Source organism: Dipodomys ordii, unplaced genomic scaffold, assembly GCF_000151885.1.
Source record: "Dipodomys ordii isolate 6190 unplaced genomic scaffold, Dord_2.0 Scaffold30, whole genome shotgun sequence".
Lineage (NCBI taxonomy): Eukaryota > Metazoa > Chordata > Mammalia > Rodentia > Heteromyidae > Dipodomys > Dipodomys ordii.
The window spans coordinates 12243735-12254118 of NW_012267246.1; the positions used below are offsets into that span (position 1 = coordinate 12243735).

At 46.2% G+C, this 10384-nt stretch overlaps 1 protein-coding gene across 1 annotated transcript in view; it reads right to left on the reverse strand.

Moving 5' to 3' along the window:
- Positions 1-3932, reverse strand: part of Nceh1 (neutral cholesterol ester hydrolase 1) — a 57457-nt gene extending 53525 nt beyond the window's left edge. Inside the window, exon 1 of the mRNA XM_013016168.1 lies at positions 3749-3932. Within this exon, the coding sequence (XP_012871622.1) occupies positions 3749-3886 (138 nt within the window). The 5' untranslated portion in view covers positions 3887-3932. The remainder of the gene's footprint in view (positions 1-3748) is intronic.
- Positions 3933-10384: the final 6452 nt, after the last annotated feature.

The following is a 10384-nucleotide window of genomic DNA, read 5'->3' on the forward strand; positions in this document are numbered from 1 at the left end:
AAGTGGCACTGTGGCTCAAGTGGTAGAGTGCTAGCCTTGAGCTGAAGAGCTGAGGGACAGTGCCCAGGCCCAGAGTTCAGGCCCCATGACCGGACCCCCCCCAAAAAAAAGAGTCTCATGGACTTTTCCTGCCCAGGCTGGCTTCAAACCCCTACACTTCAGATCTCAGCCTCCTGAGTAGCTAGGATTACAGGCATAAGTGAGCCTTCCATCTTCATTTTTCTTGATACTGGGTAGGTACAGCTGTTAGGAAGTAGGTCATGCCTCATCTCTTCAATGGCTTCATTTATATTGTAGTTGAACCAATTGATTCAAATCAAAATTATTTGATGGAGAAAGTTTATGCCATGCAATGGAATATAGCTCTCTCTAGGTTTCAATGACACACATTGCTCTCAATTTCTTCTCTCTGCTCCCCCTTTGCCCCTGGGGATGGGAGCTGGGGCCTTGCACTTGCAAAGCAAGCACTCTATAACTGAGTTACATCCCCAGTACCAGTTTACCTTTAGCTATCTAAGGACCCATTAGGGACTATGGGCAATCCTACAGATTCTCCCCCCCCCCCCCCCCGTAGTTCCTAATGGGTCCTTAAGGTCAAGTTAGAATAACTACAGGTCCCAGACATTTAAATTCACTCCCTGGCCAAGGACAATCCAGCTGTACAATGTTTGACAAATGTACATAAGGCTCTGGTCTTGATTAAATCCCTCTCCCATGGCCCCCCACTGCCAGCTCCATAGCTTGAACTCAGGGCCCTGACCTCTTATTTGACTTTTCACTCAAGGATGGTTCTCTACCTCGACTTCCTGTTTTATTCCTGGCTCACTGGAGCTAAGAGTCTTTCAGATTTGTCTGCTCAGGCTGGTTTTGAACCAGATTCCTCATATCTTAGCCTTCTGAGAAGCTAAAATTAGAGGCTTGATCCACCAGTGCCTGGACCGAAAATACTTTCATGTGATCTCATGATCTTGTCCATATTTCACAACTCAGAAAAGAAGTGAGAAGAGCTTCTCCTCTGTAAAGTGACAGATGGCCTCTTGATCTGCTGTGTCAGGTAAGGACACCTGTCATCTCATCTACTGCTAGAATGCAGCCCAACCCCTTCCCTTTTCCAAACACAACCCAGGACACTTACAGACACTTATAGACCCCACATAATCCTGCCCTCTGTGGCCCAGCAGTCTAGATGAGTAAGAAAAGCTAGTCTCACAACTGTTTTTCCCCAAATTATATGGGATAAGGATAAAGAAGACTTCCTTGGTGACCTGAAAACTTGGAATAATCTGCTGCCAACATAGCAGTTTCTCCTTTCCTGTTTTCTTTTTCCTTATTCTTTTTGTCATGGGGCTTGAACTCGGGGCCTGGGTGCTATCCCTGAGCTCTTTAGCTCAAGGGCTAGTGCTCTACCACGTTGAGCTACAGTGCCATTTCCAGTTTCCTGGTGGTTAGTAGGAGATAAGAGTCTCAAGGGCTTTCCTGTCTAGGCTGGCTCTGAACATCAATCCTCACATCTCAGCCTCCGAAGTAGCTCAGGAATACAAATAAAGCTAGTGGTACACTCAGTGCTGAACTCTTCCTGATTTTGAATGTACTATGGGTGACCATTTAATCCATCTGGGTAAACACTAGTTTTCTCCAGAATCTATGAAAGGTGTTGATTGCACATTACATATTTCCAGGAGGAAAGGGAGGGACTCCAGGGTGCTATATAAAGACTGAGTTTTTGGTAACAATGCTGGAGTATGGTACTGCCAACACTTTGGTTAGCAGCAGGAAGCAGAATAGCAGTCTGTAACTTCAGACTTTCTCTGACAAAGCTAAGCCTTGGAGTTGGAAACTGGCTGGAATCAACCATTAGGCGTGTAGTAAACTTTTTTTTTTAATGGTTGGTCATGGGGCTTGAACTCTGGGCTTGGATACTGGTCCCTGCACTCTTCAGCTCAAGGTGAGCGCTCTACTGCTTGAGCCACAAAACTACTTCAGGTTTTGTAGTGGTTTATTGGAGTTGAGAGTCTGGACTGGACTGGCTTTGAACTGTGATCCTCGGATCTCAGCCTCCTGAGTAGCTAGGATTACAGGTGTGAGTCACTGGTGCCTGGCAGTAGTAAGCTTTGAATAGGGCAAAGCCACAGATAGGGAAAAGGAATCTAAATCCTTTAGGCAGATCATGATTTTTCTCTGTCTCGTTGTCTTTCTGAAAGGACTCTGCAAAAATAACATAGATTATAGCCAGATGCTAATGGCTCATGTTTGTCATCCTAGTGTGTCAGGAGGCTAAGCTGTGAAGATCACCATTTTAAACCAGCCTGGGCAGAAAAGTCCTTGAGACTCTTATCTCCAATTAACCGCCAGAAAGCAAAAGATGGAGTTGTAACTCAAGTGGTAGAGTGCCAGCCTTCAGCAAAAACAGCTAAGATGCCCAGTACTGGTGGCTCACATCTGTAATCCTAGCTATTCAGGAGGCTGAGATCTGAGGATTGTGGTTCAAAACCCACTCTGGCAGGAAAGTCCAGAGACTCTTATCTCCAATTAATCACCAAAAAGCTGGAGTGGAGCTGTATGTAGCTCAAATAGTAGAGCACTAGCTTTGAGCACAAAAGCTCAGGGACAGTACCCAGGCTTTGAGTTCAGGCCCTGACACACATACACACACACACACACACACACACACACACGGAATGCTCTGGGACATAACCGAGGACATAACCGAGATCCTGCGTTCAAACGCTCATACTGGTATACACATCCCCAACACAAGAAGAGTTTAGATAAGGCAGTCTATTCAGAAATACTATCCACTCACAGGGCCGGGCCTTGGCTTCAGGCTGTAGTTCTGTTACAGAACACAATACCTTCTATCATGGAACCCAGAGCCGGATACATTTTCCAGGGGACCGGGAGCGGGGTGTAGAAACACACACCCGCATACAGCAGAGGGCGAAGCTACCCTTCCGGTGAACGCCGGCTTCGGGCCCAGGCAAAGGTTATCTATCTCCTTGACTGGCAAGGACAGAAAACAAACGCCGAAGGGCACCACCTCCCGGACCTTGCAGCCCTTCGGGCCCGCGGACCGCCTTTCTGGGGCTGAGAAGCAGCACCGATGAAGCGGGGGCGATCGCGCGGTTTGAATGCTGGGGGACCTTGGCCCGCCATCCCCAGAGCCCTTCCACCCGCCCCGCTGCACTGCCCGCAGCTTCTCGTTTCTGCTTTTCGGGCAGCCTGAACCTGTTTCCCAACATTTAACCCATTCCATGCGGGGCCTCGATGGTGGGGGGTGGGGGGACGATGGGGGTGCAGGCCAGTGATTTCTCAGATGCCCGAGGGATTCGGCTTTTGACCCCACAAACCAAGAAGCGGGGTGGGGGGTGGGGGATGGGGGGGAGGGCATTGGAGGGGGAGGGGCTCTCGGGGCGGGGGAGGGGCGTTGCACAGCGGTGAAGCCCCGTGCAGGAACTTCAGCCCCCGGGCACGACACACGCAGGTCGGGCTCTCCTATAGCAAAGAGGGGCGAAGGGGGGATACCCCGAACGTGTCGGGCGATCGCGTCGCTGCATTTGGAGGAAAAATAAGGAGAGCACAAACATGCATTTTCGTGCAACACGGTGGCGAAATGTGGTGTCCCCCATCCATCCATCCATCCACCCATCCATCCATCCATCCATCCATCCATCCTCCCATCCGTCCCTCCCCCCTCCCCGTGCACCGCTCACGGGGAGGGAGAGGGAAGCAGCGCCCGGCTGCACCTCACCAATTGCTGTGCGCCCCGGAAAGTCGCGTCCAGCAGCATCAGCTTCCAGGGGTCGGACACGGAGCTGGGCAGCGGGATGTAGATGTAATAGGCGGCCAGCGCCACCAGCGCGGTCAGCAAGACCAAGGACGACCTCATGGTGCCCCGGCCTGGGGTCCCCGGCGATGCCACCCGCAAGCCCTCTAGCAAGTTTCCTGCCAGCCGCAGCGGCTCCTCCGCGTTTATGATAAGCCCGGGAGCCAATCACCGGCGGCGTCGGGAGGAAGTGGCCGCGCGGACGCGGACGTGCCCTCTCCCTCCCCGGTGCCCGGGCGAAGCCGTGCCCGGCGTCCCAGGTTGGAGGAAGCCGCCGCGGGCGGCGCGCAGCGCACCCCGGAGGACGCGCCCGGGACTGCAGCTGGGCAGTGCTCTGAATGGGGAAGCTGGAATCCCTTGGGAGGATAGGAAGGGGTGAGGGGGTCCTCTGGCTCCAGTCTCTGGGCAATTCTGGATTCAAAATCACGATGTGTTGAGAAAGATAATGATAATAAAAATAAATAAATAAAAATTCTCTCTCTTGACCCAGACTTATAATGGAATGTAAGTTTCAGCTGATGAGCGGTGGAAAAAAAGAGAATTAGTAGATTCCTCATAATTCAAGCGATGATCCATCAGCATCTCAAGTCTTGCTTTCCAGATCCGGGTCTCCAAAAAAAGAACACACGCTCTTTGCTCCAACATCCTTAGATAAAAGGCTGATTCCAAGCTGGGACAGGCAAACTACAAGATAAAGCTGCGTACCAAATGATGAAAAAAGGGTTCAAAATGGCCCAGAGCTGGTGGCTCATGCCTGTAACCCTACCTACTCAGGAGGCTGATATCTGAGGATCATGGTTCGACGCCAACCTGAGCAGAAACCTCTATGTAATGCCTATCTCCACCAAAAGCCAGAAGTAGAGCTATGGTCCAACTGGTAAAGAGCCAGCCTTGAGCTAAACAACTCAGGGTCATTTCCCAGGCCCTGAATTCAAATCCCATAACAGCGCAAAAAGGAAAAGGAAATCACTAAATCAAATCACCTAGAAACCATTGAGTAACATAAAAATCCCTAAGTCGGTTCCAATGTAATATAGATAAAGAGAAAAGCCTTTCCTTACAATAGAAAAACATTTCTGGGGCTGGGAAGGTGGCTTAGTGGTAGAGTGCTTGCCTTGCATGCATGAGGCCCTGGGTTCGATTCCTCAGCACCACATAAACAGAAAGAAAAAAAAAAGCCGGAGTGGCACTGTGGCTCAAGTGGTAGAGTGCTAGCCTTGAGCTGAAGAGCTGAGAGACAGCGCCCAGGCCCAGAGTTCAGGCCCCACGACCAGACCCCCCCCCCAAAAAAAACTAGTACATAGCATTATTCATCTTAAAATAGTACTATAAATTTAATTCACAGAAGTGAGATAACTGTAGGTACAGAGCTGATGTGAGATTACCAGGGGAACGTTGATTATCTGGTCAAGGTTGGAGGTAAACATTTATTTGCAGGGGATACTTCAATAGTGTTTCAAATAAAATGTGATATTTTTCTTTTATATTTTTCCTTTTTAAAATGCTTTTTTAGTTATTGGCTCCATACATAAGCTCTAAACAGGGTTGTATATCCTTCTGTGTGAGGATATATGCAAGATGGTAGAAGTTAATCTTCACAGGTAATTAAAATTTCAGAGAACTATAGAACAAGATGAATACTGGACTTGATTACTCATTTAGGAAACCCACAAAACAATTTGGTCTTATCTTTTAGATTTTTATATTTGTGTGTGTGTGTGTGTGTGTGTGCTAGTCAGGGCCTATATGCTGTAGCTGAGCTTTCTGTTCAATCACTGTACCTCTTGAGCCATAGCTTCACTTCTGGCTTTTTGTTGGTTAATTTGAGGTAAGAGTCTCAAGAACTTTTCCTTCTCTGGCTGGTTTTGAACCATGATCCTCGGGTCTTAGCTTCCTGAATAGCCTAGATTACAGGTGTGAGCCATCAACATTTTATACAAGATCTACTGCCCCAATCCTGTCACACTGAGAATATTAGTTTGCATTGCATTAGTAACTCAAAATAAATAATCCCTCTGAAAAGCTTACTTTACTCCACAAAGTAAGGTCAGGCTAGTTAAAGCAAACACTGTAAGTATGTTTTACTATGGATTGTTTTTACAAAACAACCATTGAATTTTGTTTTAGGAGGAGCACAGATTCCCCAATTATGTTAGTTAAGTACTTAGTATACATTCAGAATTCGGAGATCACTGAGGTGATACTTAGGAGTCTCCATGTCTCCATACCAGGGAAGGTTAAGGGAGCTATATTCTTGTTTCAATGAAATAAAATCTTTTGTCAGATTATTGAATATTTACTGATTGAGAAAACTAATGTTGAATAAGGTGATACATGCTTATTATCCCAGCGGGAGACTGAGGCAGGAGGGTTGAAAGTTTGAGGCTTGAGAGCCAGCTTAGGCTACACAGCAACACAGTGAAAGAAAGACAGACAGACAGAAAGAAAGAAAAAAAGAGAGAGAGAAAGAAAGAGAGACAGAAAGAAAGAAAGAGAGAAAGAGAGAGAGAGGGAGGGAGGGAGACAGGGAGGGTCAGAGGGAGGGAGGGGGAAAGAAAGAAGAAAGGGAGAAAGAAAGCATGAGGAAGGGAAGGAGGGAGAAAGAAAGAAAGAAAAAGAAAGAGAGAGAGGGAGGGAGGGGGGAAAGAGAAAGAGGAAGAGAAGAAAGAGAGGGGAAAAGAAAGAGTATGAGGAAGGGAAGGAGGGAGAAAGAAGGAAAGAGAGAGAGAGAAAGGAAGGAAAAGAAAAAAGAAAGAAAAGAAAGGAAGGAAGGAAGGAAGGAAGGAAGGAAGGAAGGAAGGAAGAAAGGAAGAGGGCTGGGAAGTTGGCTCAGTGGTAGAGCGCATGCCTTGTATGCCAGAGGCACTGGGTTTGATTCCTCAGCACCACATAAGCAAACAGAAAAAAGCCGGAAGTGGCGCTGTGGCTCAAGTGGTAGAGCACTAGCCTTGAGCTGAAGAGCTGAGGGACAGTGCCCAGGCCCACAGTTCAGGTCCCATGACCGGACCCCCCCCCAAAAAAAATAAAAATTTAAAAAAGAAAGGAAGAAAAGGAATTTCTTCTGATTTTCAGACTAAAGTAAATACCATTGGTAACATTTAAAGGTGTAGAGTCCTGTAATCCCTGGGAAAATCATTTAATAATTTTTAATATAATGAGACTTCTTGTGTTATGTACACATTCAAGAACCAGATATGTTTATAATCTAGGCATGAAATAATAAACCAAGGAGCTGACAATGTTTAAGCTTATACAGCATCACAGTGTGTGAAGCACCTCATCACCTTTGCACCTGGCCCTGTTCATCAGGCTTGTGCAGGCAGTGGAAGGTACAGAGAGACACAAAAGAGACCATTTCCTCAGGGAATTGTCTCATGAAACTACAGAGACTGAAGAGTCCCTTTTTTTGATCCATCATGGGGGATGAACTCAGGGCCTGGGCACTGTCCCTCAAAACTTCAGCTCAAGGCGAGTGCTCAACCACTTGGTGCCACTTCTGGTTTGCTGGTGGTTAATTGGAGATAAGAGTCTCAGGGACTTTCTGCCCAGGCTGGCTTTGAACCATGATCTTCAGATCTCAGTCTCCTTAGTAGCTAGGATTACAGGCGTGAGCTACTGGGGCTTGGCTGAAGAGTCCCATTTTAAGCTAGAGCTAGGAAAGCTTGAATCACTGCTCAAGTCCAAACAAGGAGGGGACTTGGTTCCCATTCTGATGCTGAACATCAGAGGAATTGTGAAGCCACTGATGCAAATTCCAGAACCCAAACAGGAGTGGATGTGAAGTTGTGATATCCCAGGGGAGAGAGGAGAGGAGGGGAGGGGAGAGGAGAGGCCTTAGCCACCAGAAGGTACCCTACTCACAGTGGGTGAGAGCAGACCTTCCTTAGGCCACAGGCCCAAATGCCAGTCTCTTGTATTTTGTGTTTTCCTTATTATAAGTTCATTGTAGGAAGGAGTTTCCCCATGATAATGTGCCATGTACCTATCGTATTCTTTGAAGCCAGGCACCAGTGTCTCACAGTTGACTCCTAGTTACTCAGGAGAATGAGATCTGAGGATTCTGATTCAAAGCCAGCCTGGCCAGAGTAAAACAGACTTCAGCAGACAAATCCAAGAGACTCTTACCTGTGATTAACAATCAAAAAGCCAGACAGGTGGGCACCAGAGCCTCACGCCTTTAAGCCTAGCTACTCAGGAGGCTAAGATTTGCGGATCATGGTTTGCAGCCAGCCAGGGCAGAAAAGTCCCTGTGAGACTCTTATCTCCAATAAGCCACTCAAAAGCTGGAACTGGTGCTGCAGCTCAGGTGGTAGCCTTGAGCACAAAGAGGCTCAGGGACAGAAACCAGGCCCTGAGTTCAAGCCCCACAGCTGACAAATAAACAAAAACAAAAACAAAAGCCAGCACCACCTTGGAGCAAAAAAGCTAAGGGACAAAACCCGGTCCTGAGTTCAAGCCCCAGTACCCTCATCACACACACACACACACACACACACACACACACACACACACACACACACGATTTACTAATTATGTAAGATGTCCTAGGGCTTGAACTCAGGGTATGAGCTCTGATCTATTTTTTAATTTATTTTGTGCTCAAGCCTAGAACTCTGCCACATGAGCCATATCTCCACTTTTGGCTTTTGGGTGGTCAACTGGGGATGAGTCTCCCAGACTCTCTTTCCTGTAGTGACTTCAAACTGTGATTCTCAGATCACAGCCTCCTGAAAAGCTAAGATTACAGGTATGTACTACCAGCACCTGGCATTCCATAAGAATTTTAGCACAAGGTATTTTAAAGGGCCCATGAAGCCTTAAAATGTCTTTAATAAATAGGCCACGCGCTGGTGGCTCACGCCTATAATCCTAGCTACTCTGGAGGGTGAGATCTGATGATGCGGGCTTCTAAGCCAGCAGGGGCAAAAAGTCCATGAGACTCTTATCTCCAAATAACCACCAGAAAACCAGAAGTGGAACTCTGCCTCAAAGTGGTAGAGCACTAGTCTTGAGTGAAAAAGCTCAGGGCCAGCACCCAGGCCCTGAATTCAAGCTCCATGACAGATTGAAGAAAAAAAAGTCTTTTAATAAGGGAAATACAAGAACTCTCACCAAAAAGTAACATACCGGGGAAAAAGCAAAAGATGAGTAAAATAGCTTTAGCACAAGAGTGATCACATTTATAACACAGAACTGTGTATGTGGCAAGAAATGGTATCATTGAAAGAAACAGAGAAACTTTAAACTCCATGGTTTGCAGATTTTCCTGGGCCCGATGTTATTTTTCTTTTTCTTAGGCAAAATGAATGATTTAGCTTTCTCAATGTTTGTGACTAATTTATGTGAAATTACATTGTAAAAGGAGGCTTACATTACGAATAGAATTTCAGCATTAATCCTGTAATCAGTGCTAGAGATTTTATCCTCTGATTAATGAATTCTTGTTCTTTCTTATGAAGTGGGAAGAGATGACTTCACGCTCTGAAAAACACTCACAGATGGATTCTTTTCCTTTCTTGTTTTGGTCTTGGGGCTTAACCTAGGACCTGGACATTGTCCCTGATCTTCTTTTCTTTCTTTTTTCTTTTTCTTTGTTCAAGACTAGCATTCTACCACTTGAGCCACAGCCCTACTTCTGGCTTTTTGGTGGCTAACTGGGGAAAAAAGTCTCAAAACCTTTTTTTCCTGCCCAGTCTTGTCTTTGAACAACATCCATCCTCAGATCTCAGCCGCCTGAGTAGCTAGGATTGCAGGCCTGAGCCATTGGCACCCAACATGGACAAGTTATTTAATAGCATATGGCAGCCAATTTCTATTAAGAAGTTGTTGATTTTACAAATTCTTTGATCATCTACATCACATTAATTTCATGCTTTTTCCCATGATATTTCCCTAACGTTTACGCTAAATTTTTCATATTTGTTATTAAAAGTCTTATTGCCCCCAGCTTTTCTGGGCCATGTGTTCAAGAATTAATTAATTTGGAATATTTTGTAATTCTTCAATAGTACTTTGCATTGGGGTTTTTCTGGCACTTTGTAAATACCTGTAAATCCTTGTAAACAGTCCTGCCTTAGAAAAATAGCCATTAGGCTAAGCTTTCCTTCCAACCAGGTCAAATGCCATGAACAAACTCAACCCTGAGAAATGACAGTTTCTCCATCTCACTGAAGAAAGAATTGAAGAGTAAGAGTTGAGCACTGGGTGTCTCGTGCCATTAACATTACCTACGTAGGAGGCTGAAGTAAGAGGATCATGGTTGGAAGCCAGCCCAGGCAGAATAGTTTTTGAGATTTTTATTTTCAAGGAACCAACAAAATGTTGGGCTGCAAGTGTCTCACTCTCTGGTCTAGGTGAGCTGTAAATTTGTAATCCTCCCATCTCAACCTCCAGAATGCTGGGATTATGGGTGTGGCCCACCACACCCAGTTCATCATCTTTCTGACTGGTAACTTTTCTCGGACTGTAGGAAGGTAAAGTTGATGATGTAAAGCCACTGTTAGTTTCAAATTAAGCATGAATACCTTGCCTCAGTGTAGAGTGCCCTGCCTAAGTTGGACC